We start from the raw sequence: 26028 nt of genomic DNA on the forward strand, positions 1-26028 counted from the left end.
CCTCCAATTTCATGTGGCATGAATTCAACAAGGTTTCATTTCATATGAAATTGAAAGGTCAAAAAAGAAAACAGATTTCTCTTCTGTAGTGCAGTTGTGTGCATTTGCCCACAAATGCCATTTCACATGTAATATATTTATAGGTGAATAGTAGATCTGGGTATCTTGTACATTATCATTTTCAGTGTACCTGTACTATGATATTACTTTCACGAATCTTAATTTTGCATGCAGTTTAGAAAGGATATGCTTTAGAGCTGAGGGCATTTTGTAAAGTAAAATGCAGAGAACATGTACAAAAAAGAAAGTATTTATAGCCCACATTATGGTTTCTCCAACCCCCGATGGCTTGTGTAATATAGAAAAACAAGCCCAATTATAGACACATGAATGTACCTCAGTGAGATGATCATATGAGAACTATAGCGACGCACAGCAAGACCACAGACTTGAACATGTGGCTTTACTGCATCTTCATCTCTTTGCTCTCTGTTCACTGCATATTCCAAGCATATTTAGCAAAACAAATAGTAATAATTCACCAGAGTTTAACCTGATGAGAATATTTTTCCTTGAATTTGATCAGAGAATTAGAGATTGACAGATTGACAAATGTTAACTTTACAGGTATATGTTATTACAGTATGGGCTTTAAATGCTTTATGGATCTTTGTTGGCACATTCTAGTTGTTTGGATTGTGAGGGGTGTAGTGAAAATGTTTCTTAGACAATAAGGAAAAAAATCTGATTTTTTGGCTTTTTTTATGGCAATCAATTAGTCAACTTTACAAAGTTCCCCTATTTGATTGTATTTTGTAGTTTACTCTACTCTAAATATAAACCTACTCTAACAAAATATGGCATCTGGCTCTCATTTAACCCAAGTCTTTTATCTTAAATTTAAATAAGAAAAATGTGCCTCTATTCAAAATACAAAACTTACAAGGAGTGGGAACTTATAATAGTGTGGTAAAAGATTGTGTCTAATTGCTGCAACTAAACGCTTCAACCACTTTTGATCAATAGAGCTCAACATTTCCTGCATTGAGCCACAGATTAAATTCCCACCATGCATTTCACATGAAAATGCACACAGTATGTATACGTGATCATAAATTTAAAGATAGTGAACATTCACAGCATTGGGAAATGCTACAACTAGACCACATCGTGGTTTTCCTCTGTGCTTGTCACTTATTCTAGACATGTTTATATAGTGAGGTGATCATACACAAGACGATCAGTCACTGACACAGCAGCTGCACATCAAAATCTGACCATCGACTGACCAAAGACCTGAACATGAGGCCATGCTGTAACTTCATCTATCTTGTGCTCTTCACTTTCTGCCCACTGGCTCGCAGTGAATATGCATCTTTTTCTTTATTTCTTTATTTTTCTTTGGGAATGTCTAGATAATCAACTGCTAACAATTTAATATATATATATATATATATATATATGACATTTTCTTGATGATTAAATGTATCTCATTAATATGTTTTATATTGAACATTTTGAACACAATGTTAATTGTATTTTTTATTTACGGTATATAATTTTAGCAGTCTTCAGATCTTCTGAGTGCTGCTTTTCTTTTTCCAAAGTAAGTATCCCAGTAAAGCATATTGAGAGTTATCATATCACACATCCTGAGTGTCCCATGAGGGGTATCATGTAAGTAGCTTTCGGAATTTCCTCATTAAAATGAATCGCAATTGTGAATCATTTATGTGAAATTGTGACCAATCTTCTCTTTAAAAATTCAGTTTCATCACAAAAAAACAAAAGAAGATCTGTGCTGACCCGGCAACCGAATGGGTTCAGAAAATGACAAAATCATTTCCCCCAATTATAATATGGGCCAGACCTGAGATGGCAGTCACCAGTTCTAAAGTGGACAGCGTAGCAAAGTAAATTGCTTTTTATAAAATGCTTTTAATTATTTTCATACAATTAAAACAAAAACAAAAATAAATAAATAAAGGAAAAAAATACTGACTGAGCAGAATTTGTGATCATGTAAAACACTGTTATTTGCAAATATTGAAAGAAAGCCTTTGAAATTACCTAAAGTCTTAGCAGGTATTGTAGAAAGGACATCTTTTTCCAATTTTGAAAGGAAAACAATCAGGACGTCAGAAACTGCACCACTCCAGCGACCAGAGGAAACAACTCTAGTCCACCTCATAGAGTCAAATACTGAGTAAGTAAAAACCTAAATAAATGAACCAAACTCCATGTTAATGTCTCTTACAAACTATTAGTACCTTGCATGTTTTCATTCGATTCAGTAAATAGGCTCATGCCGTATTGACAGCATATTCAAGCCAAAATCCTTTTAGTTGAAAATGTTGGCTGCATGGGCACTTCAAAATTATCCAAACCCTAGTGATTGTGTTTAAAATGACATCTCTCTTTCCTTCCTAAAGAATGGAATCGGAGTCAGTTGGCACAAGAGGAAGAACAACACTAGAGAGAGCAGACGAATCCGCTGTAGTGCACCTCAAAGAGTAATAACAGCTTTGACATTTGAAAAGTATAAAGAAAAATGTGAAAACTTAGAGAACAAGGGCTTCCATACTGAATACAAAAATACATGATCCATATCTTTATTATATACTATCAATGGGCTTTCTTTTCTCTGTTCCTTAGGTCTGCTTACTTCTGCGCCCTCTAGTGGGACACTGAGGTATTGCAAATAAGGATTGAAACGCTGCAGTAAGAGATTTCTGAGAAACACTGTTGATATTTGATATCAAACCAAATACATCCTTCCCTTCATCGCTCTGTTGAACACACAATGCAAGACTGGATGTCTCTTGATCCTAATTGAAATGAAGCAAAATAATGCTTCATAAAAAATAAACTGAAGATTATGAATGAATGAAGTTTTTTTTGTGCACACAGTGTACAGTGCAGCATGATTTAAAATACACCATATACTGTACAATGCCACTAGTTTAAAAAAAAAAATACAAACAGGATGAGTATAGGGAAGAACATGTTATTAAAATAAATAAATATATGTATAATACACAAATGAAGAGGACAACATAGTGCATGTCTAATTCAGGTTGGTTAGTTTATAATAACGTGTCTGAAAAGATGAAACTGTTCTAGTTCCTTTCACGGTTTGTCTTGCATATACATTGCATATATATCATTTCTGCTCTTTTTTTCTTTTTCGAGAACAGATTTTTAGCCTTTGCAGACCATCTCAATGTGACATATTCTATGTATTTGTATCATTTAATAAAAGCTACAAACTATATCCAGCACTGTGCATCAAACAAAGCAAATATACTCCACTAAACGGGTCTTTTGATTCACTAATGATAGCTAATTCAGGAGCACACTGAGGCTGTCAGCAACATTTGTAAGGTTGATTGTTACAACTGTGTGAAACTGTGGGTGTCTGACATGTTAACCCTCCCCTTTTATTTCATCTTTTCTTCAAGCACACTCAAGAAATAGTTAGATTTTTTTCTCTTGTACTTGACTTCTATTCAATCAGATTGTATTCTTCACTCTCTATAGCCACATGGAGTAGAATAATTGTTCATTTAATTTGAACAATTAAACATTTTACGTGGTGTTTTTTGCCTTTGTTTTCTCTTAATTCTAGCTTGTTCTCTCATATCACTCTTAGTTTGTCTCTTTTAATTTCTTCTGTGATTTGTCTTTGTTATATTTGATTTCTGCTCTTTTTTTTCTTTTTTGGTTTTCGTCAAGCCAGCTTGAACTTCATATTTCATACAAGGGTTCGATGGCTTAGCAAGCATGGTCCTGTTTGCCCCTGCTATTAGAAGCTGTAACTGCACCATCTGGAAACAAAAACATTCTCTTTTGACAGCCTGTCAATTCAAAATCAGGAATTTAGGACTGCTCTTATGAGAATCCTCGACAAAACTGCCAATTGATTTTGCCAATTGTTTTAGTGTTTGTTCAAGCGTGAAAGAGAACTCGATTCTGACTGGTTCTGTTTTATCGAGCTTAAATGGTTTAAAAGCATTTACATTAATACAAATTTTATCATAGAATTTAACTATAACCAAAGGATGATAGAAAAAAAAAACAGATGCTCCGTTAATTGCATGAAACATTTTAATACAACTAAAAACAGTGTTTAATTGTTTTTTTTTATTTTACAGTGAATACACAAAATACTGTAAATGTAAGTACAGTAAGGACTGGAAAAGAAATTCACAGTAACTTACTGGCAACAATTAGCCAGTAAGTTACTGTAAATACAATTAAAATCACAGTATTTAATTGTTTTTGATTTCACAGTATATACATAAAATACTGGAAATTTAAATTGTTGCAAGAACATTACTGTAAATTTTACTGTAATTTTTTTACAGTGGAAAAAAACATGCTAATTTTGAAAGCACTTAGATTAGATTAGATTAGATTAGATTAGATTAGATTAGATGTTGAGGTTGTTTTAGCAGTTGATTAATGCAATTTTGGCCTAAGCGTCAATATTTCTTTCTTCCAGAGCAACTGAAAGGAGACTTGTGCTTTTTTGTTTGTCTGTCACAGAGCTGCAAATTGAAAATTTCATTCCAAAACAATCAGTAGCCAAGAGCTGAGTCGAGCAGAGCTCGCTTTGATGGAGCAGATAAGACATGAGTCCAGACAGGTGGTCACAAGTCTGTGTCTGGATTTGAAATGTGTTGTATTCAGACTTGACAAAATGTGTTGTATTCAGACTTGACAGCCAAAATGCCACTAAATAAATTCCTGGATTAATTTTCCATCTTATACTTCATCCAGGATATCTCATAATTCAGGGGTGGGGGGGGATGAAAAACAAGCATGAAGGGAATTAGGAAATAGACATTTTTACAAAATGACAGACTATCATACTCTAAATACATAAACTGTTTGTTCCTTGGTGGACAAAAGCCATAACTCAAATATATTTTGTACATGCATCTCCACTCCCCCTTCCATTTTCCCAGAAGCGCCAGAGAAATATTAAAAATTAGATATGAAGTAATCATTAATATTTAGCCCACAGGCACTCCTGTCCATCCAGATGGAAAATAACATTTCCCTTTATTACAGTGCATTTTTTTCCCTTTGGTGGCCTGGTTTCTAAAACCATGTGGAATACAAAATGCACTTCAACAAACATGAATGACTTTTTACCATTTCATGTTACACTTTTACAGCTGACGTCATAAAAGAAAGATTTCATATTAACCCCATTCGCCCTGAGAATACCCTGTTGCTAGGTGACGTGACAGTAAAATGACTGACTTTGGGATGGGGGAGGGGGGAAGGGGGTCACCCTTATGAATATTTATAGTGAAATGTCCAACGACTAGTTCCTGTTTAAGCTTAAAAAATGGATCTAGATTTCACTAGTGGAATTGCTTTAGCCTTCAACGACTGACACGATATCATTACACAAACATGTTAAAACAGCCTAGACTGAAATCGATTGGCTGTTGTCATTTGGCTGTTTTTTCTTTATCCCAGGGGTAAGAAATAAAGCAGGAACACATATCCACAGTGCAGACTATACATTAGCTCATGCGCCTAACAACCCTCAGACCTCTTTATGTTTCAGCGGTTGAGTTGTCATGACCACCCTGAAAAAATTATTTTAAATATCTTCCTTCAGGGGAAAAAATAAGGACAAATGCTGTGATTTGGTAATGGAATCTAGAGAATGATGATGTAATACACTCTTAGTTAGAATGAAAGGTTCCAAAGGTTGGGATTTTTGCTGTGATGTCATAGAAGAGCCAAACAACCTTTCAGTAGTTCCTAAAATAACCCATTTCCCCCTTATTGTATTTGAATAAACTAAAGTACACTTTTCCCACTACAAAGCACCTTTTGTAGAATGGAATTAAAGTTCCATGAATGTTAAAGGTTCTTCATAGAATCATCAATGTCTGAGGGAGAGCTGTTCTGAAATGGTACCCATGGTTATATGAATACTGCATGAAATTATATTTAAATGAATCAAAATACCCCTTTTCAAGCCTAAAACATCAAGTGTGTGCAGGCAAGGGTTCTAAGTGTGTGTCAGACCAACAGCTGTTGACACAACAGGCCCAGATGGTTTTGATTTGGAGCTTGGTTCACTGTGACGGCTCTGGCTTTGGATGGCCTTTTCAGTCAAGTTGCAACACTTTGATATTTCCGAACATTGTCAGGCCATAGCTCACCTTCAGTATCCTCTATAAATATATACAGGTGGATTTTCCCAGAGGTTGAACAATTCGGAAAAGGAAAATAGAATTAAATGCACAAAAATCTATTTTTGAAATATATTATCTAATAATATTATCCTTTTTTGGTTTTTGCACAGTAACACCAGCAACAGATACAGTTTGAGATTGTCTATTTGCCGCCTTTGAGCTCATTGCGTTCTCAGTGATCTCAACTTAAAAAATTAAAACATTCAGAAAATATTTAACTAAACCGTTCGATACATATGGATTAGGTTTATGATCTCTCTTTATGAACTTTTTGAAGCATCAAAGTGGTAGAAGCATAGGCTGGAGAGAAAATAAAGCTCTCAAAGATGAACGAAAGTCTCACACATTTGGAAGGACTTCAGGGCTGAGGCTCTGTTTTTTTTTTTTTTTTTTTTCTTCGTTCGTTTAGTGCCCTAAAAAGTCATCACTGTGACTTTAAATCTATTGTGTAACGACCTTCTCATCTACTATGGCTCACTGACACAGTAGTAAGTGTGACGCCTACCGTTCACTGCGCGCACTCACTTCAACAAGCTTACGCTCGCGCTGGAGCTGCCTGTTAGTGTCCAGCACCCACCAAAACAAGGATTTCAAGGTTTGTAATTCATTTTAAAAATTGGGAAATGGCCCAGAAAGACACAGAAATGAACGAAAAAGGAGTTTCTTCTTCTACCAGCGGAGTTGTTGTTCAAGTCAGGGAGAAGAAAGGAGCTTTACGCGCTGCCATCCCATATATGCCTTTCCCAGTAGCTGTCATCTGCTTGTTTCTCAACACATTTGTGCCCGGACTGGGTGAGTACGAGTGGACAATTCGCTCATTTCACTACAACCACCTGCGAGCAATAACACCGTGTGTATTCTTTATTTACACCCGAAATAAACTGCATTCCATCAACAAGTTCTTTCAATGTGCACTTGACGTAGCCCAATTTAAATTTGCTTTTCATCTTACATATACTGTATAAGTAGCCTGTACATCCATATATACTACATAAGGTATTGCATTGTTTATACTTCAAAACAATTGAAATGGGAATGTCTTAACACTTTTAGCAACGCTTATTGTGTTTATTTCTAATTCTAATTCATCTGTATGCATTACCTAATGTGTTTTCATGGTTTTGGTGAAAGTGTAGGTTACAATATTGTTGTAGGCGACATGGGTGGGTTAATGATGACACATTCATTATTTTTTTTTTTTTATTATTTTTTTGTACTGATCTATTACTTCTGCACACTATAAAACATTAACAATGCACTTCATGCAGACAATGGATACACCTACAATGAACACGTTTTCAATTTCTGAATTAAAAGATATTTTTATGTTTTTGTGGGGCATGAAGTCAGAAGTGGGTGGTACAATGAAGAAAAGAAAAGTCATCAAAAGGCTGAAATTCTCAAAAAGATCACCCTTGAGTAGGATGGCTCACCCTGTGTTGTTATTTCTGTATTATTATATTTATTTAGGACAATAAATATTGAATCAGTTTTGTATAAAAGTATAAGTAACATGAAGAAAGCCATTTTATTGTCATGTGACAAGAAAAACATAAACAGGAAATGGTAAGGTCAAGTTTTCAAATGGTAAAACCCAAAGAAAATGCTATGAAATTAAGGTTTGTAGTTCAAAAATTAGCTAAATAAGATAATAATGATCAACGTTATAGAAATATGTTGTTTCTTGTTGGCCATTTTAGAGTTTGAGTTTATCTTGAAAAGGGTATAAAATGAATTAAAAAATGCTTAAAATGCATATGAGTTGAACGATTATATTTCTAACTGCATGGCACATGTTTTAAAGCTAGACTATTTAATGATATTTTCTTCATCATCATCATAGACAATCTTAAAATCTCATTGAGCACCAAAGTGCACTTGGAGTATCTAGATATGGATCAGATTTAGTTTCTTGTTGACATTTAGGAAATTCAACGGGAGCTGGTTTTATTTGCTCATGTACAATTTGTATTCTGTGGTAATAGATCCATGACGTGAATCTGCAAGCGTACCAGAGCACATAATCAGGACGATCATAAATAATCGCATCCACCCCATTACTCTGATTGATAACTTGACCTTTTCTCCTTCCTAGCTGATCCATTCATCCATCTCGGTATTGTCATTTCCTCCTTGAATCTCAGTCTTGTTCTTATGGTCTAAGTAATTGTTAATTTGGAATTTGGTCATGTGTGTGATCTTCTTGCCACCATCTCCTTTCATCCCGTTTTCTTAAGTGCATATATAGATTGTGCTCTAATGCCGTCTTCAAAGAGCAATTGGGTTGTCTTATTTCTCTTTAAGGATTTTAGTAGCACTGCATTAGACACATTAAAAGCATCATTTGTTTAGTAGGATACTTTACAAAGCATAAAAGCACACATGGCAGAAGAATATTGATCTCCTTTGTGTCTAATAAGGCTGGGAAGCATGACCTCAGGGAAAAGGAAATTATCATACTCTTAGTTATTTCGCAGCAAAGTTTGGAAGCTTGTTTCTGCCACAGAATAAAACATATAGAAGCTAATTGCGACTTTTTATCTCACAATTCTGACTTGTTTTCTCATACTTGTGAGTTTACATTTCGCAATTCTTACTTTTTTCTCAGGATTGTGCTATATAAACTCGCAATTGCGAGTAAAATCATTTTTCCCCCCTCAGAATTGGACTTTACGACGAGTTTATATCTCCCAATTCTGAGAAAAGAAGTTGTCATGATGGCTTTATTTCCAGACACACAGTTTAAGAACGCAACAGACGCCTTCGGGAAATCCTAGAATTTAACCAATCAGATGACAACTTGGAAACTTCTTGTGGTTTTTTTCTCCATTTTGTGTGATGTTCAGCCAACGGTCCGTGGGCATGATGTCCGAGACTTCTGTGGGTGGAGTTATGCTTAGGAGTGGGTGGAGTTAGGGTGTGGTTGGACCATCTAGCTCCACCCATTTTATCTAGCGAGGATGAGCCGGTCGTCAAGCTCCACCAGTGTTGCCAGGCGTACAATAATTATCGTATTTGTAGGATAATTTTGATCTCTGTATGTATAATCCATAATGAAAAAAATCTATACACATTTTTTGTACGATAATTTGAGTATTTTGTGACGCTTCAAATGATGGTCGTTGTAATCGGCCTTGTATACTCATTGATCTAGCTGTGGATCTTATGTCTACAATCATGATTTTGAGGAGAATGTGAATGTGGTGTTACGCATGTCATCTCACGTTACGTCTTCTCGGCCAATCGTTGTGGAGAATCTCTCACAAACACAAGTTTAGGTAAGTTTAGGTCAGTTGTTTCTAAGCTGAAGTCAATAGTTTAGCAATAAAGTAAAATGCAGGTCATGTCAAAAAGCTCTTGGTCTAGAATCTAAATAACTGTCTTCGTTTGACTCTGTGATTTTCTTCCAAATACATTTCCAATCTGGCAACACTGAGCTCTACTCACTTGCTCTGCAGTGATCAGCTTCTCTTTATAATACACACTGCTTCATTTTTGATTTCATGGCGACTTTAATTAATGCATTAACCAATCTTTACAGATGAGACTTTATTGAAAAGTGTTACCAAGTCTTTCAATACAAAAGCATTGTGCTGAAACTTTACGAAGTCTGCTAAATTGACTAAGTCTTGGCAGGTGAGCTGATACGTTTTGGCTCCCTCGTCTTTTATGGATCATGATGTACATCAAATATCTCTCTTTAACCACACAGCCATGGATATTTACTCCCCTTTTGTGTGTTGGTGTGTGTATTGATAGCATGGTACCAGGAACATGCCATTCCTCTATGACATCTTAGCATCTGGGACATTTGCAGAGCTTGGAATCCATCTCTGACAGTCGCAGATTGATCCTACAGTAATCAACCCCTGTGACCACATCCCTCAGGTGTTTATGTCAATATTAGTTTCATCCATCAGGAGACCCCCAGTGAACCCATGCCTAAAGTCATTTAATCTTGCAGTCCACTTTCAGCATAGCGTTTCGTCCTCAAGTTTCGGCCAGTCCCTCTGGAGTCTAGAGGACACGGTGTGCTTTTGGAGGACACAGTCCACGGGTCCACAGCATGAATCAATGCATAAACTATATAAATACTTATAGAACAAAGATGCATTTTACAGGCAGTAATGTGCCTGTCTCATATCATCTTTGCACACGGGCACAGTTTGCCTGGCTCCTTTTTTTGCCGCACAGTTGCTCATACATAAACTAGGGCAGAATATTTTGACAAGAGAGGCCATGTTTGGATGACGGTGATACAAGGGAAAATGCCAAGAGCCAAATGGGGCTCTCTTGAGCTAACAGTCTGCGCTCAGGTTGTCAGAGACCATAACCACTCTAGTTAGTGAGTCATGCTTGACAACCTGCTCTCCTCACCTTTAATTGCAGATACTTTGCAAGGCATGTGTTGGGTGCCAGATCTAATCTAATCATGCTAATTTGGATGTGCACCAATTGAGATTCTTAGAAGATTTCTTTTAAAATGAAATGACAAAGAGCTGGGCATGCACCTGAGTGCTTGCTTATGCAGGGATGTTGCATGAAATGGAAATGGTTGTTTGACTAATAGTACAGTAAGCTTATTTTTAACTCCTTCCCTGCCAGTGTTTACTAAAAAAGTTGCCAGCCAGTGATTTTTGATCACTCACAAAACTTTCATTTTATTCTAGCTTCATTCATTCTTTTGTATGAACACTTGAATCTGGGCAAGTTTCATTTAAAAAAAAAAAAAAGAATAAAAAAATAAACAACATTTCAAGCAAAAAGCTTTATCCGGATCGGATCCGGAATGATGATCAAAACATAGATGGACACACCCCCAAAGCCTCACAGTCTATACCTCTTTGTGGGTTCAATTTTTCTCTGTAACATTAGGCAGTTTTGAGATGCTGCTGGATGATCACGTTAGCTTATAAGCAACTTCTATCTGCTCCTTTTGTTTTTTCATATCTTCCATCAGATCCAACAGCGCACGCCATGAATTGCCAAAAAACTCATCAATGGCGGGGAAGCGTTGTCATAAATGATGGAAAATCTCTTCAGTGGCATGGAAAGAGTTAAATAAGGTGCTTCAGAAGCTGTAACTATACTAAGCTTTGACTTGAGCATTGAAAATGCCTTTTCATTTTCAATCCAGTTCCTATATTTGAATTAAGGTGGCAAAACAAAATGAATGCAGAATTGCAATTTTACATTTAAATAAAGTTCTTTTATCTTATGATATGACGAGACTCACACGAGCAAGTGACACATACGCAATTTCCCACGAACTCCATACCGACAGGTCTAAAATATAAACACATTTAATAGGCTTACTATATGAATCAGGGTAATACAAAAACACATTGTGGAATAAGGATTGATGTTGTATTGACTTATTATTTAAATGTAGTTCATTTTTAACAAATAAAAGTTACAAACTATTGTACCTTTAACTAAAACTGTAAAGTTCGTCAGGACAAACTTTGAAAGCTGGCCTGGATGGATGGATGAACGTTTTTTTTCCTCAGAATTCAGTAAATCCCACTTCCTGTCAACCCTGGTTCCATTGAGGTTTTCCTATAGCCAACAGTGCAGATATCATATCAAATTGTGATACTGGGCTCAATCCTCCTGAGTGGCATCTTGCAATATTATGTGGTCAGCCATTCTGATAAATGGTGGCATCAAAATTATTTTGACCGTTGGATTTACAGCTGTTTAATTTTAGGCTTGCATTTGAAAAAATATGTTCAGGGTACTAGAAAAACAAATATTTGTTTTGCATTCAGGCTTTTTGTAGACCAATAATGTGTCCGTTTCAAACAATATTTGCTTTAGATGTAACCAGATACGGATGGAATTTCGTCTGAAGAAAGTTCTCAAGGTCTAAAAGTGGAAAACTGATCTAAATCTGAATGGGAAGTAATTTCACGTGGGAAAAAATGTAATTTCAAGCATTTAGCTCAATGCTCAGCAATGCAATACTCAGACGCACAGTTTTATGAAAATGCTGAAACTGAGATAAATGTGCTGAATAATTCTTTTTTTTTATAATGAAATGCTTTTTGCTATAATTTTGCCATTTCCACAAGATATTTTAAACCAAAGGAACGAACAGGAAACCACAGTGACCAGATATTTTCAAATGACCGAAGTGATTTGCAGTGAAAACAAAACAGCATAAATCTTAAACTTGTTGGTCGGCCTGATGGTTTAGGTGCAGACCAGCTAATGCTTTAAACTATTTTTTTTTTTTCAGCAGGGCAATTTGAGAGATTTGTGTTGCTCATGCCGATACTATCCCAACACTCTTTGAATTGAACTTATCACTCTAGCCCTGCTCTTCTAGTTTCCATGACAGCAGAAGCTTCCCTGCTTGTCTTCACTAAGATTGAAAGCGGTAGATAAGCCGGCACATCATTCCAAGGGGAATGAATTCAAAGTGCACTTAAACGGGGGAGAAAATTAAGCCTGGTTATCATTTTAGATTACATTACTTCTTTTAGATCTTTAATAAAATGTTAAGAGCTTCTCGTCAGTCGTTTTCAAAGCAAACAGAAGTATAGACATGCTAAAGACCCTGTGACTGTCAGGTAGAGGACGCTTGTGTGTGACCTTAAATCAACTCTCTTGTGGATTCAGGCTTAAAATAGACTGTCTGCAGAGGTCAACAATATAGTGGTGCTGTAATTTGGTGTTTTTATATTACTCATTTCAGTATTTTAAAGGGATACTCCACTTTTTTTGGTAATAGGCTCATTTTACAACTCCCCCAGAGTTAAACAGTTGGGTTTTACCGTTTTCGAATCCATTCGGCCGATTTTCTGATATTTAGAAGAATATCAGTAACCAGGTAGTTTCTGGTCTCATTGACTTCCATAGTATATTTTTTTTCCTACTATGGAAGTCAATGAGACCAGAAACTGTGTGGTTACCAATATTCTTCTAAATATCAGAAAATCGGCTGAATGGATTCGAAAACGGTAAAACTCAACTGTTTAACTCATTGTAAAATGAGCCTATTTCCCAAAAAAAGTGGAGTATCCCTTTAACATAACCAAAGCTTTGCAATGCGAATTTAAGTGTCCAAAATGACTTAGGACTTTCTTCTCAACTGTTGTAGAAGTACGTTAAGAACAGTATGCAGCTGGGAATTATGAAAATTATGAATTATGAAAATATACCCAGACTTAATACATCCAGCTTAGCAAACCTATATATTTTTTTAATGGATGTACATCTGTGGAGATAATTTACTCAAGTGCTTCATTTAACAACAACTAACAAGTGTATTGCTATACCAATGCTTACAATACTGATTTAAAAAAGAAAAAAACAATAAACTAACAATTTTACAAACAAAATAAATAAATGCTTTAAACAAAGAAAGAATCCTGAAAAAAAAAAAATGTTTTGCACTGTTTTCAACATTGATAATGTTTTCAGCATTGATAATCACCAACCCCAATCTTTCGAACGATAGTGTATTTGAGCAGCCTGGCTCTTAGTTTAGTATTATCTCAGCATATGCAGATAAACTTATATGATATATCACTGTTTGCATACATTACTCTAGGGAAGTGTGCATTTTTGGACCATGTTAGATTTGATCTAGTCTAAACCTATATCTTGGACTAACCAACAAAAGGTCTGGTCAACATTTTATCTTATTATAGGCCAAGACAAAAAAAAAAGCGTCCCAGACGTGTGTAAAATATGCATCAGAGAGTCAGTGAACGGACAGTACAGTATGTGGGTGGTGGACGTGACTTATAAGGCTGAGACCCAACCCAAAAGTAAGGAAGGAAAACAAACAGGAAACCAGTGTCTAAAAGTGCATTGAAAGAAACCACAGAGGATTTCGGACTAAAATACGAGATTTCTTTTATTAAACTGTTTTTTTTTTTGTTGCACAGTTCAGTTACACTACTGTACATGATTACTGGAATTAGGGGTCATTTGGTGTTTTTGTGACAATAGTTTGCTTTGAGAGCAGACAAATTGGCTTTCAGCGCAACGTTTTTGACAGCAGATGCCCTCTGAGCATTGTAACTTCCTAATTTTATACAGACGGTCTCTTCACTCACAAAATGAGATGAATGGGACAACATCATCCAGAGACTGTTATTGCTGGTCTCATTTTTAATACAGCTGCACTGTGGAAATCAGCAGAGACATCCGATAACAAATTACACTGATGCTCTTGCTTCAGATTACATAAGACTCGCAGTGTGATTAATGAATGGGTCTATATTACCAATAAACAGAGCTCCAAACTCTGTGCTGGAAAAACTATTTGTAATATTCGGCAATAAAGCACATTCATCCTGAAGTTTAACTTCTGGGATTATGAAAATTAGCCTAGCAGGTTTTTTCACATAGCAAAATGTTCAAGCATACTTGTTAATCATTTCTGATCTTCTTAAGGCCCAGTCATTCTGTATTGGTGCTGTGAGCCAGTGTTAACATAAATGACTCTTTGGAAAGGATAGAACAGAGAGTAAAAGATGAGTAATCAGCACCTCACAGAATGACTGAAAACTGTGACGACTGCTGGCAGTCAGACTGACTTTTTTGTGTGTCTTCTCGCAAGCTGTCTTGGCTCTTCATCCTTGAGCTGTTATAAATAGAGGCCGCAGAACTGTTGTGGAATTTTCAATTTCCGGTATGGTCGCTGTGCATGTTTTCTAATCCTTCACCTTGCATTCAAAATGCCTCTGTTATACATCAAATTAGTTTCCACCTGTGGACCAAAAACACAGTGTGCAATGATGTATTTTAGAAGGTCAGTGTACACTGAGGGCTAGTGAATGATGTTTAATTTATACATCTGAAAAAATGATTATATTAGCTTATGCCTCCACTAGCCTACTAAACTCACATTGATGTGACTCATGGATGGATACCTTCAAAAATTAATAAATATATACATTTTATGTCTTATATATGCATAAAATCATACAAGAGTGGCTGCATTTTTTTTTAATAAAAATTAGGGCTGTCAAACGATTAATCGCATCCAAAATAAAAGTTTGTGTTTACATAATAAATGTGGGTGCACTGTGTATAATTATTTTGTATATATATATAAATACACACACATGCATGTACATTTAAGAAAAAATATATTTATATATAAAATATTTATATTTATATATAATATAAATTATATATAAAACTATATACAGTTTATACATGAAAATAATTCTTAAATATATGCAAGCATGTGTGTGTATTTATATAATTATACACAGTGCACCCACATATATTATGCAAACACAAACTTTTATTTTGGATGTGATTAATCTCTATCAATTATTTGACAGCCCCAATAAAAATACAGTAATATTTTGAAACATTTACAATCTACGTATTTATTTTATTATATTAATTAATTACATTTATTAGATTTTAAATTAAATGTTTTCTATTAAAAATATTCTAAAATGTAATTTATTCCTATGATGGCAAAGCTGAATTTTCAGCATCATTACTCTAGTGTTTGTGGAAAACATGATCATTTTGGTTTAAGATTCTTCAATAAATAGAAAGCATTTAATTGAAATGAACCTTTTGTAACTTAATAGGTCTTTACTGTCACTTTTAATCAATTCAGTGTGTACTTGCTTAATAAATAATTTCCTTTAAAAAATATCTCACTGACTCGACACAATTTAGTCTTAAAGTAACTAAGTGACAGTAATGTTAACCACACACCTTATTTTAAAACTACTATTGTAAAACCAAATAGAAATTTAAATCACCAAAACATTTGCCTTCCAGGTTAGCGATATGATCGATGTAATGTCATGATTGAGCAGCTGTTAAACATTTAATAAACATTTCGTTTTTTTAATAAATGTCATTTGAAATCACCCTGCCTAAGAAGCATACACCGTAGTTATTTTTGCTAAAAAATCAATTTCTCTATGGATCTCGATTTTGAATAGCAGGTTTACCTCCATAACCATAATGCTCGTGTTGAAACGTGTCTTTTAATAAACTGAAGGTCGTTCCTGTTTATCTGTCCAAATCACGCTCTGTGACTTGAAGAAACAAGTGAGCAGTCTTCTGAATGACTTTACTGCTCAAGAATCATTTATTATTATTATCAATGTTGAAACGAGTTAGTGCCTAGTACTTTTGTGAAAACCATGATTTTTTTTCCTAATTAAAGTGAATGACATGAAGATTTCACACACACTTGCACTGCATATCATCTCTCTGTGTGATCTTGCATGAGGCTGTCAACAATGCTTCTGCCTGTCAAACAGGCACATGTCTGCTTGAATACCACACATGTAATTCAGACATGCACACTCGTTTTCTCTATGAAGAAGAGATTCTTGAAGATGAGATACGGTAGGGGTCCTAATCCCTGCACATTAGGCTCACAATCACTATAATTTTCCCTAGCCTTCCTCACATGTGCCCCATTGCAGTGTGGGAGGTTAATTATCCCATTGAGTTCCTTTTCTTCTGAGACAGAGATAATGTTGCTATAGGGGAGCGTTTGCAGACTACTGAAGGTTTTCGGGTGCCACTGTCATTTTTTTTTATTATTTTTTTTGGTCAACGTCTCTGCTATGTAAGCACTTTTGGTATGAATATTCATGGTGTTAGTTTAGCTAAAGAAAAACAACAACATTTTAAACTACACTCTTAGAAAAAAGGGTTCCATAGGGTTCTTTACTCAACTCCAAAGGACATTTTATGCAAAAAAAAAGGTTCAATAATGACAAGAAAGAACACTTTTTGCACAAAGGTTCTTTAAAGGCTATTATTCATTCATATATTACATTATTCTGCAACATTTTGTATTTGTAATTAAATTAAACTGTTATAGTAACTAGAGCCCGACCGATAAAGTATTTTGAAAGCCGATACCGATACAAATATTTGTTGGTTTTAAAATCCGATATTCCGATATATCGGCCGATATTATTTAAAAAAATTTTTTATTTCAGAAACACGCAACAAAACATTAACAGATTTCCCTAACATTAGTTATTTGTAGTTATTTATGAGTTTTATCTAAAATGATATCATAATGCATTTTAAAAAGAATCTTGTTTCTTTTATTGTCACAACAGAACAGATGAACATCAAAATATATTAATGTTCTGATAAATAAAATAATAATTAGTCCCTTCATTGCCTTTTAAGCTACCTGGAACCTGGATCAGCAGATTGCAGGATGTGTGGCCTATGTGTGTGGCGCGTTATACACGTGTGTTGTCAACAGGGACGGTGTAGAGTGCCCTCTGGTGGACAAACTATACAACTCCAACACTCATGACATGGTTGAAGCGTGTTTCGTCCGTTTTTATTTTATTTTTGAAATATTCATTTATCGGCCATTATAACTGCCGATACCGATATTTTGGAAAATGCCTAATATCGGCCGATGATATCGGCCTGCCGATAAATCGGTCTTGCTCTAATAGTAACTTAATATCAGATTTTAATCATGCATATGTTTGGAGGATAAAAACTGAAATGTCACTCTTTGTGTGATATTAATTACATTTTTTTTTACCCCCATATCTTGAATTTTGTGATCATTCACATGCATTGCATTTTAGGGGTTCCAAATATGTAGCGCTTTAGAACCTTTTAAGGTTCTATATAGAACCTTTTCTTCTAAGAGTGTATAATCAAATTGAAAACATTTTTTTTTGTAATATACGATATGACTTTATTATAAAATAGATGAATAAATGACAATGTTAATGCATATCTCCTCCTTGTGTCAAAGGGATTGAGAGAGAAAGAGAGATTGTTATTTTCCATTTCCTAAATTGAATTCATTCTTTGTTTCTTTTGTGTCTGTTGTGAGCTATCTGCTTTATGGGACAGTAAACGTATTGTTTATATAGTGTGTGTGTGTGTAACTGACATGGGAATAAGAACATTGTGAACGTTTTTTTTTCATCCTCAACTTGGAAAGCCCCTTCCACAAGATAAACTTAAGAGGTTCTGTCCCAGTTCCTCTCTATAAAAGCCAAACATTTCATAGCGCCAGACCATAAAGTTGACCAAAAGACAGGCTGTAACCGGAGTGCATTTCTCACAATCAGGAGACTCATCAGTTTATGAGCTATGCTAATGTTCAGCCACTGTCATCTCCATTAGAATCTATTATTGTGATAATACTAATGAGATGCTGAACTGCGCATGGCAGCACAGTTCAGCCTTCTCGCTCAATCTCTATCTGTGGAAATTATGCTTATCGGCCTTACAAATATGGAAAGCTCCTCATAACCTAATTGCCCTGGATAGAAGAAATCTAAATGACAAGAGATGTCTTGGTGAGTTACAGTGTCATGCTGGTTAACCCTCTGAGGAAACATGTGTACTTATCTTAAAAACTATTCATAATAGAGAGGTGCGGCCTTTTTTGCCGTCTTCCTCAGATTACGCTAAAAACAGTGATAGCCGGATACTCAGAGATACCCGGCTTAATTGATTAAGTACCGGTCTATTTCTTTTTTTTTTTTACTTGTAAATAGCCTACTTCAGATTATGGAAGTAAATAAGGTTGTGAATGCCAATTATGTTAAAAATGAAAATTTCATGTTGTTCCAGAATTTTGAAAGATTCTTGAAAAAGATCTTTAATCTTCCAACAGGTAAAAACATTATTAAAAAAAAGGACCAGAAAGAATCATATTAGTTGTGATTAGTGTGCTATATTGTGAGAATAACAATATATTAGACCATAAACTTTTATGCATATAGAACAGACATTCACCCATGTATGAAACCTACAGGCATATCTGACACTGACTGCTCTTAAAATCACCATGTTAATTTATATTCAATCTCTGTTGTTAATATTTTATGCCATAATTATGCCTATAATTCACAACCTGATGAATGATATCATTACAGTGTGCGGTTTTAGGCTGAGATTAAGACTGAGGTCATATTGCTTGCGTTAACCATTTTAACCACAGAAGAGGATCATGTCGTCTCATGTTGTGTTTTTGTGACAGGTACATTCATCTCAGCCTTCACAGTTCTGTGCGGAGCGAGGACAGACCTGCCCGACAGGCACATGTGCTGTGTGTTCTGGCTGAACATCGCAGCTGCCTTCATTCAGATCGTCACTGCCATTGTCATGGTGGGCTGGATCATGAGCATATTTTGGGGAATGGACATGGTCATTCTTGCAAGTGAGTAGCCTATGCTTCAGTAATACCAAAGCAGGGTTATTTTATTCTTTATTTGGTAACACTTTACAATAAGGTTCATTATTTAACATTAGTTAATGTATTAACTAACATGAACTAACCATGAGCAATACATTTGTTACAGTATTTGTTAATCTTCGTTGATGTTAGTTAATGATAATAAAGCTGTTCATTGTTTGTTCATGTTAGTTCACAGCACATTAACTAATGTTAACAAGATTTTAATGAAGTATTAGTAAATATTGAAATTAACGTTTACAAAGATTAATAAATGCTGTATAAGTGCTGTTCATTATTAGTTCATGCTAACTAATGTAGTTAACTAATGTTAACTAATGAACCTTATTGTAAAGTGTTACCCTTTATTTATTTAAAGGGATAGTTCACCCAAAAATTACACACCTTCATGTCATTCCAAACCTGTAAGACTTTCGTTCATCTTCGGAAAACAAATGAAATCTGAGAGCTTTCTGACCCTCCAATGACAGCTACACAACTGAAATTTTGGTAGTTGCGTGGACTGTCAATGGAGGGACAGAAATCTCAGATTTCATCAAAAACATCTTTTTTTTTTACGTAATTAATGACAAAATTTTCACTTTTGAGTAAACTGTTGTTTTTAAAAGAATAGATTGTCCTAAAATTACAATTTTGATTTTATATATTCACTTTACTTTTGTTCCAAAATAGATTTTACAAGAGTATTGACCACTTGGAAACTAATAAATAAATAAATCCCAAAAAATAATTCTACTTTTGTGTTAAACAGTGAATCAATAAAGTTTAAAAATATTCTTTATTTTATAAAAATTTTATATTCATTTAAAATCACACTATATTCACTTTAAGAGGTTGATGGTCATGATCTCGCAGATCTTTTTTAATTGATTTCCAGCAAAACTTGAACATACAGTTAGTGTTAGTTCACCCAAAAAAATAAGATTCTGTCATTATTTACTCACCCTCATGTCGTGCCAAAACCCGTGTGACTTTATTTATTCTGTCGAACACAAAAGATGATATTTAAAAAAAATATTTAGTCTTTTTTGTCCATACAGTTAAAGTCAATGCCATCGATAAAATGGACACAACAGTTAAAACATCCTTTGAAATATACGATTTTCTGTTCTGCAGAAGAAAGAAAGTAATACAGGTTTGGAACACGTTGAGTGGGGGATTTTTGGGTTGACTATCCCTTTATCATGTGTAGTAAGTGTAAGAAAAGATGACAGGATTTCAGCAGTCAACCCCGCTTATGTTCAAGTTTAACCTCACGTTTCTCGCTCCTTATACTGTGATACCATCTCCGCCTTCCAGGGCAGTAGAAAGTGCCAGAATTCTTTGAACAATGACTATTAGAGCGGTCTGTTGGTAGGAGTGGATTGAAAGCGCTGCAGTAATTGTTCTGTGTAGGCGGACGATGCAACTCGCAGAACTTTAATATCTCACGTCACATGTTTTTCCTGTGGAACAATTTTACTCTTATTGAATATTTAAACACAGATTCGATTTTACTGTGCCATTGTTGAACATGATTCAGGATTCCCTTTTGACTTCCCTTTTGTTGAATTTTTTTTATGGATTTATTTCAAATATCTAATCTATTATTTTATTTATTTTACTACTTCACAACCTTTTGGATTGAAAGTCTCTGAAGGTAGGTGGACCTAATATTTGACTTTTGTCTTGTCACAACTCATACTCAGACCTGTCTCAGATATAAATACCATAAAACATAACCTGCACGCATTGGCCTCATACATACTGCATCCACACTGCAAAAATTAAGTGTTTTGTTGTAAAGGCAATGTGTAGTTGCTTCCTTTGTAACCTTAAGATAACCTTTTTTTTGTCATTGAATAATTCACGCAAGATATTCGTTCAAAAACGCTGATTCATCTAGTAATGAAACAAGTTAAGTCTTTAGGTGTGTTCGACTTTATGCGGCGCTGGGCAGACCGATCGGTGTCTGACTTGAACTTTTGTCCGCCGACGCCACATCACTGTGACCAATGCCGAAATACGAGAGTGATTCTTGAACGGTGAATCTTTTCCAGAGCGAATGCACAAGTTCTGATGACGACAGCTTTTCCACGATTGGTCGGATTCACAGATGACAACAATGACGTGTGTTTCGTGTTTATTCTGACACCTTCAGTTACGTTAATGCTCACAAGTTCACGTTTTTATAACAGCAAAAACTCTTTTCATGTAATAACCTTATATTGTGTTATGTCTAAATAACACTGATACAAATATACAGTATAGACCCACTTTATTGCTTTTAAATACAGCATATGAATTTTAAATACAGCTTATGAAATTTATTCTGATGATTGAGATGGTTCTGTATTAAGCAGTACATAAAAAGTGTTTCTGTTACCTCATGAAAACATCTGAAATGTCTATGTATTTAACAAATATTCCATCTAATCCACTTCATCTGTGATAAAGTACGTAAACACCGTGCGAGCATCGCTACGGGAAGCCGAACGTGTCTGACTCGTCCCTTTTTATGAGTAAGTCATTGAATCATTCAAGAGATTCATTACAAAAAACAGTGATTTACCCTGAAACAAGCGAAGTTTTGCATCATTCATTCAAAACAATTTTTAAAAATTCATTCAAATGAATTAGATATTTTTTTAAATAAATTAAAGCAAAGACATGAGATCCAATTAAGACTACTAATCCAATTTTTTTTTTAACAGAATGGTGATTTAGAGGATTCACTTTTGCATTTACATGTGAATGTCAGAATTTTGCAGTGTGGATGCGAGCATTATGAAATAGTACATTAATGTAATCATTCTAAATGCAATTTATATTAAAAATTATGGCAATATCCTAAACAGCACAACATAACAATATATTTGATACAGGTCTGTTGTCCTCACAGTTTGGTCACTAATTTCAGCCCATTATCATTACACATGCTGCAAGCTCGGCTTCTCCCATTCTGTTTATTCTGATCCATCTTGGATAATGTGCCTCCCACTACCTGCCATCTGCCAGTCTCCTCTCAGTCTGTTTGATCCACTTTCTGTCCATTAAATGCCAGTAGAACCATAGCGCTCCTTAGAAAAGAAGCTTTGCAGACGTGAGACTTCATACAGAGACTGTTACAACGCTGCACCACTATGACTCCTTCAGTCGCACGCTGAGCCCTTTGACAAGATCTTTAAGCAGCCTTGAAAGACAGTTTAAAGTAATAGTTCACCTCAAGAATCAAACCTGCATGATTTTCTTTTTCATGAAACACATTTGTGTTGAAATGATATAATGAGAAATGAGGCTAATATAATCAAATTGAATGAGAAATAGGGCTGTCGAGCTTAAAAAAGGATGCCAAAGCACCATAACAATAAAATAAAGCTATCTTTGTGGGCTATTATCCTCCTGAATCATTTAGTAAGTGAGAATCGGATCAGTCTGTTTTGTGAACGAATCATTCAGACTAGTTTTGTGGAATGAATCGACTGAACAACTGAAGAGCTCTGAAGGAAAAAAAGGACTAAATTCATGATAATTTTATGGTGCTTTTTGGTCATTTGTCAGCCCCGATCCTCATTTATTTTCATTATAATAAAAAAAGCAGCCAGGATATTCTTTAAGAAAGGCATATAGGTTTAGAATGGCATGAATATTGACAAATAATTACAGTTGTTCATTGTTGTGTCTACAATTCCTTCTACTAATACATTTGCAGCACAGATTACTAATGGCTTGCATGCAAAAAAAAAAAATGGACTTGTTATTTGAAGCTTGGATCTTGAAAGCTTTAATGCATTGAGTCATCTGCGTTTAAACCTGTCATTAGTCTATCCCCATTCTAAATCTCACTATAAACGCTTAAACATAAAGCCAAAACCTGTGATATGTAAATGCAGACTGCTGCTCGAGCTGAACCAATGAGGCACTTTAGAGGATATGTGTAAGAAAACTGAACTGAGTCACCCCTCCAGACGCCTCCAATGGATGTGTCAAGTGCCACTCGCATCAGGTGGTAGCGTTGAGCATTGTTGGTGAGGAGCTATTTAATTTCTTACAGAAAGCCTAGAAAGCCTAAAAAAAAAAAGCTTTCTAAAAGCTTTCTAGGCTTTCTGTAAGAAATTAAACTGTTGTTTGGTCATTCACCTCATTTGACATCAAAAGGATTCAATGTAATAAAATAATTATTGATAACATGCTTATTTTAGTATTATTAAAATAAAAAAAATTAATTTTAATAATTTTTGTACTAAGGCATTTATAATTTTGCCGCCTATGTTTTTATGTTCAAGTTTCCATTGCATTTTTTTTTTTTTTACTTAATTTCAAATTTATTTCAATAAACACATTTGAACTCACACACAAAAATAAAATGAGGAACAAGCCAAAATTTCAGTTATTGAAATTTTTTTTAGAAAAAATAACTTTTTTTTTGTGTGGCCTACAAAAAAAAAGTCCTATGAGTTTGTAGTGACACGAGGCTAAGTAAAAAAAAAAAATGGCTTTCTGAATATACTGTATTTGACTTTATGGATCAGGCTTTGAAGAAATTACGGTGGAATCTTCAACTTTTTTGTTACAATACCAGATGTTTCAATAAGAAATGTTTCTTAAGCACCAAATCAGCATATTAGAATGATTCTAGGATCATGTGACGCTTAACACATCTAAAAATTCAGCTTTTTCATAATCAATTACATTTTAAAATATAGCTGCAAGCAGCAATTACCGGGGCCAAGCAGCATAAGACGACAAGACATGCTAACATTGCTGAAAGTGTCAGACCAACTGCAACAATGAGCAATTAAAGACAATTGTAGGCGAAATGGCTGAAAAATCATAGAAACTGTAAATAATATGATTTAATGGATTATCACTTTCGACTAATAGGTGGCGCAGTTACAAAACTGATGTGATGTGGTCAGAGTGAAGTGACAATAACGCATATAAAGTTTGGTGTCAATATGTCAAGGCATTGCAGAGTGTTCGATTTTGGTGAAAATCAGACAAACGGTCTAGGAGGAGTTCGAAAAATAGGTTTTGACTGAAAATCAAGATGGCGTACAGGAAGTTCGGCCAAATAAGGAAAACCTGGTATCTAAGTTCTCAGCTTGACCCAAGAAATCTATTAAGACCAGTGGCATTTCAACAGGCAGATTTATTCAAATGTTATTAGCCTTTTTGGAAATTTTGTTATAACTTTTGACCACTGGGTGGTGCTGTTTTGAAATATTTTGAGTACCTTCAGGGGATGGTGTTGTTGGCACATTCTGAGTTTCGTAATATTACACCAATTTATTTGTTTAGTATAGCATTTTATTTGATTAAAATACAAAAAGTGCAAAAGTGATGAAAGCAAGCAAAGAAGTCCGAGAGACAGACTGAGCATTCCAATGCACAAATTAATATTTTCACACAACATAGTCAGCTTTTGTCGTCGCTAGTTCTTTTACGTAGGCTTGGTGTGTCAAGGCCATAAGAAGACATTTTAAAAACATTATAAAATTCGTATACAGTACAGACCCCAAACCTTTGAATTGTGGTGTATAAAGTAACTGCAGTCTTGTGATCTCTGATGTTGTTGTACTTACAGGCTACAGGGAGCAGGCCACCCCTCAGCAGCTCTGATTGCTGTCCTCTAAACCCTAATCTTGAACGTGCACCTTTCTCCTGCGCTGTCCGGCTAACATGCATGGGAGCTTTGAGGCGGACCCCACGTGGCCTGGGAGATCCAGGGGTTGATCACATGCAGATTTTCAGCCCATCTCCTGCTACTTCCTGTCCTGTCAGGTACTGCATCAAGGGGACCTGACTGTTGAGGGACAGCAGAAAAGAATGAACATTCTGTGAATATCTCTAAAAATTTTGCAAACGTACAAAACGTCTATGTGCCGAACACATTATATTCCTGTCAGGGAAAACCGATCTTAATCGTACTTAACTCTGTAGTCTTAATGTATGTATTAAATTGACCAATATAGATTATGAACATTTTCAGTTTGTAAAAAAAAAAAGAAAGAGGTTTGAAGTGTCCAATAAAGTAGCTGAAAGAATCTTAAAGGAACACTACACACAAAATTACTGAACCTCATGTTTGCTCATATAAAATCAAAATCAAATACATTTTTTTGGGTGAACTATCCTTTTAAAATGTTGCTTCTCACAGAGCACTATGATTACATATTACACTAAATATTTTTTATGTCAAGTGCATTACAGTGTCTACAGTATTTCCTTATAGTGTGCTGTGTTTTATTACTTAAATTAAGCATTATAAACCAGAAAGTGTGTATTTGTTTTATAAAACATAACTTGTATTCTGCACAAATACATCACCTGTTATTGTTAATCTATTAGTCCTCATACCAGCCAGAAACATAACCTTTTTCTCCAGTAATCATCTGTTGTTAAGTAAAACAGCCAAGTATTGGAGAATCATTGTATGCCAGTTTCCATAGTGACTGGCCACTTTAATCAACCCATGTGTAGGGTATGAAATACCGCAATTAAGTGCGAGTTATTTTTATGTGACCGACAGGAGAAAGGCATCCCGCAAATTGAAATAGGCAAAACATTATGATTTAAGACTGACCTTGAAAAATTAACCACTAATTTCAAATGGCAGCACCAATTGAG

The 26028-nt window shown here is 35.0% G+C and overlaps 1 protein-coding gene across 2 annotated transcripts; it reads left to right on the forward strand.

Annotated features, from left to right (window-relative positions):
* Nucleotides 1-6715: 6715 nt before the first annotated feature.
* Nucleotides 6716-25432, forward strand: stum (stum, mechanosensory transduction mediator homolog). 2 transcript variants are annotated; one of them, XM_039693431.2, is made up of 4 exons: nt 6716-7016; nt 19204-19383; nt 21050-21058; nt 24986-25432. In XM_039693431.2, the coding sequence occupies exons 1-4, from the start codon at nt 6848-6850 to the stop codon at nt 25018-25020; spliced, it is 393 nt and encodes a 130-aa protein (XP_039549365.1). In that variant the 5' UTR covers nt 6716-6847; the 3' UTR covers nt 25021-25432. The 2 variants fall into 2 exon arrangements, with proteins under 2 accessions (XP_039549365.1, XP_039549366.1); XM_039693432.2 differs by lacking the exon at nt 21050-21058 and having other exon boundaries at nt 6717-7016.
* The last annotated feature ends 596 nt before the right edge of the window (nt 25433-26028 follow it).

The sequence above is a fragment of the Pimephales promelas genome, chromosome 13, assembly GCF_988280905.1.
Source record: "Pimephales promelas chromosome 13, fPimPro1.hap1.1, whole genome shotgun sequence".
Taxonomy (NCBI): Eukaryota; Metazoa; Chordata; class Actinopteri; order Cypriniformes; family Leuciscidae; genus Pimephales; species Pimephales promelas.